The 13,722-nt window shown below is 41.3% G+C and overlaps 1 protein-coding gene across 5 annotated transcripts in view; it reads left to right on the forward strand.

Moving 5' to 3' along the window:
* Positions 1–13,722, forward strand: part of sgsm2 (small G protein signaling modulator 2) — an 83,049-nt gene that overhangs the window by 33,148 nt on the left and 36,179 nt on the right. For all 5 annotated transcript variants that reach the window (XM_047335701.1, XM_047335703.1, XM_047335702.1 and 2 more), the window contains exon 3: positions 10,372–10,540. In XM_047335701.1, the coding sequence (XP_047191657.1) occupies positions 10,372–10,540 (169 nt within the window). The remainder of the gene's footprint in view (positions 1–10,371; positions 10,541–13,722) is intronic.

A 13,722-nucleotide genomic window follows, 5' to 3' on the forward strand; every position in this document is an offset into this window, starting at 1 on the left:
AATTCAGTGGCAAAGGATTGCGCTCTCTATTCTTTAATACTTCCTCGCTGGCCCTCTCCCTTGAAGATCTGTCTGCTGTTCTTGCCTCAAAGACTTCTCCGAAAAGCTGGTCCAGCGCTGTTCCCTTTTTTTTCTTATTGCGAGGAGGGTCATCATCTGAAATACAAAACAATTACTGTAAGCCAGGGAAATTTACCAGCACACCTCTACCCTCTCTTTGTTGTCCACCTCTGTAAATTTTCTTTAAAGGTTTTGTTTGCCATTTCTCTCAAGATCTTTTCTTTTACCTTACTATGATATATAAATCTTAATCTGCTTAATTTATCTCTGTGTATAGAAAAAAACAAGACATTTTGGCTCAGCCTGGATCTTGGGACTGCCGTTGTCTGGAACTCCTTGAGCGGGGTCTGTCTGAGCTGGTTCTGTCTGCACTGGACCTCCCTGACTGTCTCTATGATCTGCTTCATCTTAATAGTTAATGTATAAAATCACAGCTATGATTAACAATCAGACGAATGTTTATCATTGATAACACACTCACAAGTTGGATTAACTAGTTAACAGTGTGTTGTGTGTATGATTAAATGCAGTACATATTGTCAGTTGACAATGACAGTAAACACTACAACAGTGTACAGTACCAGCAGTCACAGATTACAGATATAGCAGTATGTTCAAAAACAGACTTTTACCAACTGTTGCACTGTAATAATTTATTTTGTGCTGAGTGAATGAGATAGTGTTTTTGTTGGAGGGTTACCTTGTCATGCAGCGCTTCAGCTGACAAACTTAGGAATATCCTCTCAGCACCATGACCGCTCAGGAATGGAAAAGCTTTAAAGCGAGGGTCTAGAGGAAGATGCAGTGTAGAGAAGATCATGGAGGTCTGTGTAACGTTTCTCAAAGTCACTGTTAAACGCCGTTTTCATCTCAGTTATGAGCACCATGTCTTCATCAGATGCTTCAAAGTGCTTTTGAAGTTTTGCTTGGAGGGGGGGCAATCATTGAGATTGTGGGCTGTTGCTCCTCGCACATTATAGTCGTCACAACTTTGACAGGTGCCATCCCCTTCACTATGTCTTCAACGTTGCTGATGTCATTGTCATTAAGAGTGTTCACCTCCTCCCCTTTTCTGAGCTCCCTTGACTTGAGTGTGGCAAAAATCCCCTCAGTAAAGCGCCTATATTTTTCCCTGTGTGATTCATTGAAAACTCATCTGTAATACATGACTCTTCAACTCTCGTTCCGGAGAGATGTGGTGGCTGTGACTGTCTAATACGAGTCTGTGGCACATGATGTCCAGGCATCGGTTGTTATTACCACTCGCTGTGCATTAAACAACTCTTGCTTAACTTCATTCTTTACTTTGTTATACAACTCTGGCACGCATTTGTCTGCTTGGCATCTTGTACCGCAGCTCTTAAATGTCACGAAAGCCATCGTACTCAACTACACTGTAAGGTCCTTAGTCCTTAGCAATAAAATAGGCTATGGTGCAGTTAAGCTTGCACTCTTATGAAACACCCTCAAGATAAATTAGGACAGTCATCATAAACAACAGGAAATAGTTTTGCCATAGTTTGTTATAAGCCTTGTCCCACGGGAAACGGTAAGGCTCATAGTTATTACACTAGAAGAAGACAGCTCACAGTATTAGTACTTGTCTACATTTGCTGACCTGTGGGCTTCACCGCAGATTTAATCAGGCTCATGTGTTGCAGTGTAATAAGAAACAATCAACTGTGATTCAGATATTAAAGAAGCAGTGTGTGTTCGAGTGTTTCTTTAATTTAACTGCAAAAGGTTGCTCAAATTTTATAGAGCCGCGAGGATTATTTCTGTCTGCAGTTGAACTTCACTAAATAATGCAGACACTCAACATCCTTTGCTAATTCCAGACAAACAAACATCATCCCAACCCTGCTCCTGCTCCTTATGGCCCTTTTCTCTAAGGTTCACTTTCTCTGGTCTTCGGTCAGCACCACACAGGATTAAATATTGATTCAGTCGGGCCAGCCATCACCTCTTCAGCTACTCATCAAATATAAAAGACCAGGAGCGCTGGGGGAAAAATCGGATATTTATCTCTGCTTACTGACTGGACTTCAGGGACTTAAACCAGGGGTGGTGGTGGTTATCAACGGCTGAGCTCTATGGATATAGACTTTTTCTCACTGTTACCGAGTGTCACACACATTTAGACACATGCACACAGACATGCTTGTGATCTATACGAGGTGGCACACTGACGTCACTAGTGGAAAGCTGGCATCACAGTAGTGACGTCACTATTTTATACTCCTTAACAAAAGGTGTCGCTGCTGACAAAAGATGATCTAATCCAGTATTTCCTCGCAGCAACAACAAATGTTGTGCAAGCGTAGTAAACCTACTGTCGGAAGAATATCAATACAGAATCACTTTACATGGTGAATGTTCTTTTAAACTGTGCAATCTATCAAACTTAACTTCAGCTTGTTAAATCCTCAACTACGTCTTGCTGTCTATGTCCTAGGGATAAGTATCGTATGAATTTTATTGATTCTGATTCTGTTCATCGATTCTGGTTATTATCGGAAATCTTCCTGCCACAAGCCATTAGACTGTACAACACCTCACCTCTGTCTGACAGAGACACTCTGGACTCTGTGTTTAACACAAATCTAGCACATTTTCACCTTCATGTCATCTTCTTATGCACATTACTGGTGGGTGATTACACACTAGCACAAATATTATGTACAATCTTTATATTTATATTCCTCATACTTTTATAGTTCTGCAGTTGTTATTTTTTTACATTTGTTTTTCTTATAGATATTTTTTTTATATTTTGTAAGGTGTGTGATGGATACCTGCTGCTGTAACACCAGAATTTCCCAGTTTTGAAAATCTCTGTCCTGAGTTGTTTTTGTATAAAGGGATGTATTTTGTCACTTTAAGTTATGATATGGTCGCATGAGCAATTACTCCTGTTGGTCTGTTCTGTTTTGCTTTGACAAGTTAAGATTCAAAGACAGTTACTAAACAGCAGGAACAGAATAACAAATCCATATAACAAAATTACAGTTATCCAAATCATTACATTAGTACTGTATCAATGACATCCCTGTTTGCTAAACGGGATTTTCTATATAAATCATCAGTTTATTAGTATTATGGATGTCGACACCATTCTGAGGGCTGTTGAATATGGTTCATGCTGCCAACTGCATTAGCACACATTAAAAACACAACTGTCTGTATCCTGGTCTTTAAACCAGGATGAAATTGATCTAGAATATTATATATTCTTTCAGGAATGAAATCAATCTAGAGATTAACATCATAGAATGTTACAAGATTTAATGTTTTAAATCTGTTCTCACATTAAATGTCTATCATCAATTACATTATCCAGTAAGCACATATGAATTAAGTCACATTTACACAATGTAGACAAGTACATTGGCATATTATGAAAATGTAGTTTGGTTGGGCTCAGAGTTTGGGGTCTAATCAAAAGTTTGACTGTCCTCTTAAAAAAAAAACACAACTCCATATCTGTTCAAGATGCCAATTACAAACCTTTTTTTTTCATTTATTGCTGGGAAACTTTCAGCAAATGAAGAATTCGGGTGATAGTGTCTCAGGCAACATTGTGTGTAAGAATTAGTTTTGAGTCAACAAACAGAGGATTTTCCCATAGTAGACCATTGTTTGTTTCCCTTGTCAAACTCATTGTTCCTTTTATCCATGACTGACCACCATCTTCTCCTACATCTAACTGTGACAGTTACACATGCGTTTTATTATTGTAGTCCTGTGGATTGCATCAGAGGGAAGGGGCAACCCATATGTGTTTGATCAGGTTGGATTATAGTTGTTGGAAAGTTGTGGTGATTGTCAGGAATGAAAAAGCAAGGTTATCTCTGTCCTGTGCGGACAGATAGGGTTTTTAATGGAGTGACAAGCTGTTCAGTTTAGTGTCTCCTGTTCTGTTGAGAAAATAGTCTGTTCCATTCAGTCTGCTCTCTCATCTTGTCGCGGTTCAGTCACGCTCCCCGCCCAGCAGAGCCCCAATTGAGCACAACAGCATTTCCTGGAACAGAGCTCAGATGACAGATTTGAGCAGAAGACCTCATCCTGCAAGAGAGAGGCACTTCCCTTCATGCATGACCGTATGCTGCTACTCCACTGATTATGCTCTGATTCTCTGTTTACATTTGATATTTCATGTGTTTCCTCCCCACCTCATTCTGGTGCATATCACTCTAAGCAGCCAAGACTTTGTCTTTATTTAGGGACTTGGTGCTCGGCAGGCTAGCACTGGGAGACTTGACCGCCTGGTGAGATGCAGATGGAATGAGGGGTTGTGAGAACCAATACCTGCTCTCACCTCTCCCTCACCAGTTTTAATCCCTCCGCCCTCCCTCTTCTGTTCTTCCTCGCTGCCGGCAGCTGCTTGCAACCTCTATGCCTCCCACGCAAACAACATGGATTCTCTACCTACCACCGTCGGAGGAAAGACCGGATGAGAAAGGATAAAGAAACAAAGAATTAATTACAGCTAGCGGTCACCATGAGTAAATTCACAAGTGATGTTGGCTGATTTACAGACATCTCCACACTGTGAAACTGGTGTACAGAGGTTGAGTCACAGTTTCTGGAATCCTGACAGCTTTTGTCAAACAGAGACAGACTACATGGAATAAACTCTCAAGAATAAATAAGAAGATGTAACAAAGGACTCACCCAAAAGTGAAGTAGAGGCTCGGGGGATTGCTAGACAAGAGTTATTTATGTATTATGGTTCTAATAATCCCTCAGACATTATGACATACCTGGATTAACTTCAACTGTGATGGTCAGCAACTATTTAAAAGAATGTCCCGTGGCGGAGGAAGCTCCTCTAAGTTGAAGCAGAGAGGAGCTTTTCAAATCAGATGCACAGGTCTGGTTCACCATGTCACAGGAACGCCCCCCTAACCCTTTCTGCGCCACACAAGCTAGAACCGCCACTGCCTCCATTCATTCAGCCCGACATCATGTCTCATCATTGCTCTGGAGGAACAGAATGTTGTTCACTAATTGAACAATTCTCATCACAATTCGTTGCCATTTCTGGGCCACGAGTTTTCATGGATTCAGCAAAGTAGCGTAGTTGTCCTTTTTTTAAGTCCTGCCAATAAAGGACAAATGCAAAGACCTGTTGATGCAATGAACACCAGGCTGTAACATTGGATCAGAATTGATAGACAGGATAATAAAGTGACTTTGCATATATTTTACTTTCTGTACTCACAAAGTGGACTTCTTCAATGTTTTCTTAAAAGGTCCTGTAGCAGCTGTTGATTTTGACTCTAACAATCTAGTGGCATTGTTGTTTTCTGAGAGAATTGTTGTGAAACTGAAAATCTGAGCAAAAACAGATCTACACACAGCTGCAACTCCCTCAACAGCCCCAATTATTAGATCTCCAACATCTCGAACCAGCTACAGCTGGATATGAAGTATCCTCAGCACAACTCTGATCTTCATGTGTTGTTGTATCACTCTCTCCAGTGTGAAGACACATGACACGACAGCCTTTCCACATCTCTAGTGCTTAATCAGTCCCAACTCTCTATGAAAATCACCATGATTAGTGCTCCGCTCCACACATTATGAGCACATCTGTCTCCTTACGAGGAAAGAATTGATCCTCTCTAATGTGACGCAGTGCCAGTGAAAAGACAGACTGACAGCCTGCTGCTGCTGTGGCACCACTGGCAGCTGCTCACGCAACAGATGTTAAAATACAGCTGTTTTTTTACACTTACTCTTAGACAATAAATAAATGAATTTGTAAATCACCACAATAACTATTCAAATTAATTATAGGCATGAATAAAACTTTACAGAATGTTTATCTAAAAAATGTATAGTGCAGCAGCCAAGATCTGTATTTGCATAAACGTGATTTGATTGGCTGGCACCAACGCTAGCAAAGCAAAGCAACAGAATGCAACACATGGCATCACCTCATTCACAGAGAATGAGCAGTGTTTCTGTTGTAGCGTCCAACATGTGTGAGTGCTCTGTTAGGCATTACCATTTAGAAAATGGTACCATGCCTTTGCTTAGTGTCTCATGAACGTTTGCTCTGTGGTTTCTTTATGTTTTCCAATAACAGTAACAGTAATAACGGAAAAGAGAACATGTAGATAGTAAAAGAACAGCTTAAACTGAGAAAACCGGAACAAGTGGAAGAGGAGGTGAACGGACGGGGTGTGAATCACGAGGCAAAAATGCTGTAGTAATACACACGCATGTGTGTATGTGTGTGTGTGCTTGACATTAAAGGCCTGATGATGAGTTGTGTTCATCTCGCCATTGGAAACACATTGTGTGCAGCAAAGTGAAAGAAGGAAAGTCTTTTACTTCGACTGTTTGAAATGATTGAGGCCTGAAACTTGGTAATTCCTGCCTTTATCATAGGTATCTGCTAGGAATGCCATGGTTCTCAATATAATATTGAACCGTACGGTATGCCATGCACGGTTCAATACGCACTTGTGAATTGGTATTTTCAGTTTTGCAATAAAATTTTATGTAATTTCATGTTTCCATGCTTCATATTTCTCTCTGTATTGGCTCTGTTGGAGCTTTAGAGGAGCACTTGAACAAAGCATGTGTTCCCACAAAGCTTCAACATGGCGAGCAGAGAAGCAGGAGTTTGAAGAAGCACCGTCTTCTTACTAATCTGTGGTGTGGGGACATTTTAGTTTTGGGTTGAATACAGCGACAAGGGAACGAAAAAAGTCAACAGAACAATTACTGTCTGCAAACATTGCTTCACACGTATCGCCTATGCAAATGGTAACACTTCCAATATGAGCGCACATTTGCAGCGCCACCACCCAGCATCCCTGTCTGGAAGCAGGATGGCTGAGCAGGTAACACCGTCAGTTAAAAAACAGTTGTCGCTTGCCGATGCCTTCCAACAAGCCTATTCTACCGGTTCAGAAAAACACAGCTATTTTTTTTCCTTACGCATAAAATGTGTACCGAAACCGTAACCCAAGAACCGAGGTACGCATTGAACCGTGGGCTAACTGTATTGTTGCATCCCTAGTATCTGCACACGCCCACTCTCTTTTCATACTTGATCTCCTTTGCTTTCCTCCATTTCACATCCTACCTCACTTTCTTTCTTGAACCTCAGTTATAATTGCATTTTACTAAACCCTGCCCTGAACCTACCAATCCCTCCTATATCCAATGAATCATGCGAGTACTGTAGGTGGACTGCAGTCTCATCCCAAACGCTGCTGAGATGCTTCCATCGCAGTTCCCTCTCAAACAGGCATAGTTCAGTAAGGCAGGCTAAATTGTTCCTGCTTCCGCTGATCTCTGTACACAGGCGCTGCTGCATCATTTCATTTCCAATGGCAACCAAAAGTGGATCTAGATAGGTCGCCATGCCAACCTGCCTGACCCCTTGACCATCTCTGCTTCCCACCTCCCTCCCTCTTCTTTCCTTTTAGAGAGCAGAAAAAGGCGTGAGAGGCAGAATAAATCAGTTTAAACCGAGAGTTTAACCGAGACAGATAAGAAGACCCTGATCCTTTTGTCACGTTTACCAGAAAACACACACACCCACAGACACACACACCTGCGGTAAGAAGATTCTGCTGAGTGCTGCCTGACCAACACTGTCAACAAAGTAAATTTCATAGATTTCCACCTATGCCGTCTTGGCTCATGTCCATTTCCATTAACTCAACGCCAGGGAAATAAATGATGCTGCAGATTCCCACCAGAAAGCTTTCCGACCATCATGCTTGTAAATGAATTGCACCCACTGGCTACTGGAATAAAAATAAACATCTGACACTGTATATAGGCAACTGTTTTCTTACATATTAGAAAATTACACCGACATTTACGCAGCTGTCATTGTTTTGACAATCTGCTGCCCCCTAGTGGACAAAAATTTGTGAATGCACCTTTAAGTGTAAGGTTTATCAGGCAAGACAGGTAAGACATCCGTGCTTAGTCTCAGACAGTCTTTTTTGGAAGACACTCATAGCATTGCACTTGGTTGTTCACATGAAATAAGAAACAAATGTTTCTGATTAGGTGATTCAAAGGGGCAGTAAGCAATTTTGGAGAAAGCTTGTTTCTCTCTTTGTTGTTGTTGTGATTTTACTGCACTGGTCCGGGCTCCAACCAGCAGCCTCGGGTATGTCAGACCGACAGGCTAACCACGAGGCCCAAAACCCCTGAGTCATAGCGTCACTTGCTAGCACGACTCTTAAAGGGTCAGTAAGCGATTCTAAAGCAATAGACGTTTTGTAATAATCAGCAGAGCCAGGGCTGAGCATTTATTTGGACATGTTGTTTACTCAACCCGAATATAAAGGCAGATTTATACGGAGATAAAAGAAGGGATTTGATGATTCATCAGCGACATAGACGCCCGACACACAAATGAGCCGACAGGTTGAGAGGAAAAGCAGTAGAAGCAGAGGCTCCTCTCATTCTACTGCTTTCCCTCTCAACCTGTGCTGAGTTTGTGTGTTGCCAGAGAAACAACTGTGCATTAATGTCTCCTCAAAGACTGTTACAAACCTCATACAAACCTCAACTGTACAGCTGCTAATTATCCCCTTCCAATGGGATAGAGGGAGATTATACCACAATGATATTAGATACCAACAATACTTTTCCATTAATCTCCCAAAATAAAACTGTACAGAGATACATTTTCAAGCTAAAACCTCTAGTCTCTCAGAGCTTCTTCCACAGCGCCAAGATCAGCAATAAAAGCAGACTATTAAACCCATAAACCACCACTTTTCCACAGCATCACAGACAATTATTTTGTTGTTGGTCATAATAGTCCACTGTAATGTAATTAGCTATATTCACCTCACAGAGTAAAAGCATATAGTGAAGATGAGCTAGATGAAGATGCATGCAGTCCTTTTTTCAGAAATCCTTCATTTGTAAGTCAGCACAATATTAAAACGATCTGAAAGCAAACTTCAAACTGAAAATGAGGAAGCGTCTGTGTTTGTGTTTGCTTGAATAATCGTGTTACAGTGTTGCTTTTGCTTTTGCTTTTGCTTTTTGCTTTTGTCCTAAACAGCTTGTTATGGCTGAGCATTAATGCTAATGGATCACAGCTCGACTGCTGCATCCGTGTGGACACCATCGCATTTCTCTGGGCAACTTCTATGTATAGTGTACAACTGTGCATTTGTCCTTTGCACAGAGCGTTTTCTCTGCACATGATCGAAGCTGTCCACTTGGGACTCTATGATGATGTAGCACTTTGTCTAAAGGGCTTTTGTCAATGTCCAAATCCAATTAATTTAGTTTATCATTGGGGAAAAAAACTTTGCTCCACCAAACGCATGGTTCAAAAGGGTTGCACTTAGTCTCTTAATTAATCTTTGGTGCGTTTTGTGTGTGCCATCTTCCATTCCCTTTAAAAGACAGCACATTGGTAAGTTGCTGTTGTAAGGGTGGATCGGCCAAGTAGCAAAAAAATGTCTTCTCTACAGAGGAAACCGTTTCACTTCGCAGATCGTCTGTGTAACAAGGAGAGTGTGTGCTAGTTGTGCAGATGCTTGGTAACGTCTTGATAAAGTGCCGTTGTAATTATGAGGACTTGACTGTGTGACCCATAAATGCTGAAAACAACCTTCTCCTTTTGGAGTTCTGATTAACTCTCATGGATAATAATTCGCAACTTAAGAGGGATTCATACAATGTCAGTTGCTTACATGATAAAGAAATGCAGAATAGCTTAAATATTCAGATTAATATATATATATATATATATATATATATATATATATATATATATATATATATATATATATAATTAAACAAGGCATTTCCCCCACTCCTCATATTCAAAATATTATGCTATCTTATGTATACATATATTCATGTCCCTAATCTAATTGGTTGCAAAAGGTAATATGTTACTACACTATATGACATAATTTGCCAAAGTCATATAATGTACATTAAAGTGTAGTATATACAGTAGTGATTTCATGACAATTCCTGCTATATGGTGATGAATGAAGCTTTAGGTCTGGTCTACAGTCCTATAGGAGACAGAGACACCAGGAAAAATGCATTTTTCAACAATGCATGACACCATTTTCTCATTCATTGTCACTTATCTTATAATATCAAATTATGGGAAATAATTTCCTGATCAATATAATTGATATTTGGTGCCTGATGAACATTGAACCCCCTACTGTAGGTGTCACCCTCATGTTGGATATTTTATTGCAATCTTTTCCCTCTCTCCATTTATTTTTCTCTCCACGCTCTATTGTCAGTATCAACACTCTGGTTGAACTTCTCCTCCTCTCTCTCCAGCTGCGATCGAGGCCTGTCTGGGTCACCTGCTGAAGAGACGGGCAGCTGGGTTTCTCCGCAGTGACAAGATTGCCGCCCTCTTCACCAAAATTGGAAAAGTCTACGACACTGCCGGCGAGGTTTGCCGTAAAGTGCAAGAACAACTCCAGCAGCAGGCTGATCTCACCAGGTTAGTTTCACGTTCCTGTGTTGAAGTTTTGGATTAGGTAAGTTAGAGTTTTTGTGTATTTTGACCTTATAATACTGGAGGTACGTTTTTGTTGCTTTTTGTGAAATACCTTTTCCCCCATACCTGCATTTTGGGTCCTTCTTAACCAAACCTTGACAGAAAGATCCAACCACTATGCACCCAGCAGCTATCATTTTTGAAGAGGAGCTGAAGGATCTGCAATATACCCTCATGTTATGTATGGTGCTTATTTGGCCTGGGTTTGAGGAAGCTCTGCTGCCCTGATTTAGGAGTTCTTTATGTAGCTCGCTTAAGGATTTTGTGGACACCCTGGATTACCAGCTAGTCTCCCAGTGTGTTGTGTCCGAGCTTCAGTCCCCAGTCTCCAGTATCCTGCCCAAGTCCCCAGTCTCCATTTTCCTGCTCAAGTCCCCAGTTTCCAATGTCCTGCCCAAGACCCCAGTCTCCATTGTCCTGCCCAAATCCCCAGTCTCCAGTGTCCAGCCCAAGTCCCCAGTCTCCAGTGTCCAGCCCAAGTCCCCAGTTCCTAATCCCCAGTTGGCGGCCCGACCAACCCCTGTCCCTGAACCCTGGTCGGACGCCCTGCCGACCCATGCTCCTGAACCCCGGTCGACGTCCCTACACACCCACTACTGAACATCAGTCGGAGGTCTGACTGACCCACTCCCTTAAACCTCAATTGGCAGCCAATCCACGCTCAAGGTCTGAAGTCAGCAGCGGTGCTGACCCTCGTCACTGGTCCCCTGTTGGCGGTCGTGCCGACCCACGCTCCTCGTCCTCAGTTGGCGGCCATGCCAACCCACGCAACTGGTCCCGACCTACGCTCCTGGTCCCCAGTTGGCAGCCGTGACGACCCACGCTCCTGGTCATCCCACTGAGCAGCTACGCGCGTCCTGCCCTCAGGACGTCTGCCTGAACCCCCCAGCAAAGCCATGCCCAGTTTTCCAGTGATTCAAGTTCTGCCATCAGTGCTTTTTGTCCACGTTCCTTTGTTTAAGTTTTGAATTAGTTAACTAATTAGTTGAATTAGTTAATTAGTTAAGTTAAGTTTGAGTTTTTTTGTTTATTTTGACCTTACAAGACTGGAGGTCTATTCTTTTGTTTCCTTTTATTAAATCCATTTTCCCCATACCTGCATTGTTGGTCCTGCTTAACCAAACCGTGACAATTATGGTCTTATGATACCAATTATAATTGTGCTTCATCTTGAATTTAAATAATTCATCATCATGAATATTATGAATATTAAATAATTCAGTTGCCCCCTGCAACACTTGGTTCCCTACGCACAGTCCGTGATGGGAGTGGCGGCGCTGGATATGGTGGATAATAAGAGTCACAGTGTATCTTTAATTGTGCACCATATCATCAAATAATCAGCCACAATAAATTTACTGTCAAAGACTTTTTTTTACATAACGAGAGGGAAACAGTCCAGTCAGGTTTTTATTAAAAGGTACATTACTTTTTAGGCCCTGTGCTCTATAGGAACTTACTGACCCATCACCTGTGCCTGTAACAACCCAAGGACTTGGATCTAAACAAACAATATTCTTCCAGCACGTACACGGAAACAGCATAAAAGAATAATGCATTGACATATGTTGTATTTCATCACACCTCTCTGTATACATGTATTTATTGAAACCAGATTTAAGCTTTTATGTAAATAGATTATTACTTATTATTTCATTATTATATTTTTTGTCATTCTTTGTTCACCAGGTCATTATCTCCATGTAAAACACTCACATCCATATACTCCATCACCAGGAGACACAAAACACAATTTCTGGTCAGTTTACCAAAGATGTGCAATATGTGTACACATTGTATTAAGCCTTGGGCATATGCATGTATTTCTACATGTATGTGTGTACACACAGAGTATGATGAATGACTTCATCTGCAGGCACTTAGGTACTAGCCAAGCTGTTTGCAAGTCCATTAATTGACCATTAGCCTGGGCCACATGGCTACCGCACATCTCTCCAGGGCTGCAACGAGAGGTTCAGAAGAGGAGGGACAGATTTCAGCATCGACAACACAGCACTAACACACACCTCACATGACAAATGTATGTATAAATGATGCACAAACAATAAAAAAGAATGTATAGTGAGACGTCAGTGCAACATGGCTGTGTTACTTGATGTAGATCAGCAAGTCAAACATGTTCGGGTGCACTGGGCGTTCTTCGTATCAGCTGCTGTCTCTTGTTCATCTGTCACATCTCATTGGCCTTTATTTCCCTAGACTGACTGCACACAACATTAAGGCCCATTATTGTGTATGTATTATGTGGTTTTCCTCACCCATTCTTCAGAATGCGTATATCACAACATTCACATTCACATTCACTCACACAAACACACACACACACACACACACACACACATACCATGTTCCCACCAACCCCCTTCGCTCTGTCATCCCACCTGAGGGCTCCATCTCTCATTTACTCTGGTTGCCATGGTAACATGGTTTGTGCCACTGGCAGTAAAAAAAAGGCAGAGAGCATGATGGGAAACAATAGACAAAGACAGACAGAGAGAGAGAGAGAGAGAGAGGGGGAGAATTTGACCAGACATCAGTTATAGCAGTAAACAGCAGTCACATCATCTGTTCAACTCACATGACTTTCCAAATAATACAGAAATGTTTCACAAACAGATCCAATCAAATTCATGAATGAAAATAACGCATGAATTCAAAATAATTTAACATAATTCCACATAACCAAAATTAACCCAAAATACATATACAAAAATTGATATAACCCAAACACACTCACTTAACTCTCATTCCTACGGTCTCTTATATGATCACATTCAGTCCTGTTAACACTTTTAGCATTAGCATTTCATACACATAACCTTTCTATAACATTCTTACACATTACTCACACACAAACACTTGCACTTAACCACAGCGCAAACAAGATGGCACAACTGCGACGGCTTTGCGAATAACTAGAACGTGACACTAGTTTGGTATCATTTTCATCACAAAGTACTCACTTGTGGCTGGCGAATACTCAAACAATTTTATTTCACAACTTTTCTTGTTACCGAATGTGTGAAACTGAAGTTTATGAAAAGAACTACGCAGCACAATGATGCATGTCGAGGCAGTTAGCTACAAACATAAAGCTAAACATA

The sequence above is a fragment of the Scophthalmus maximus genome, chromosome 11 (genome assembly GCF_022379125.1).
Source record: "Scophthalmus maximus strain ysfricsl-2021 chromosome 11, ASM2237912v1, whole genome shotgun sequence".
Classification (NCBI taxonomy): Eukaryota; Metazoa; Chordata; class Actinopteri; order Pleuronectiformes; family Scophthalmidae; genus Scophthalmus; species Scophthalmus maximus.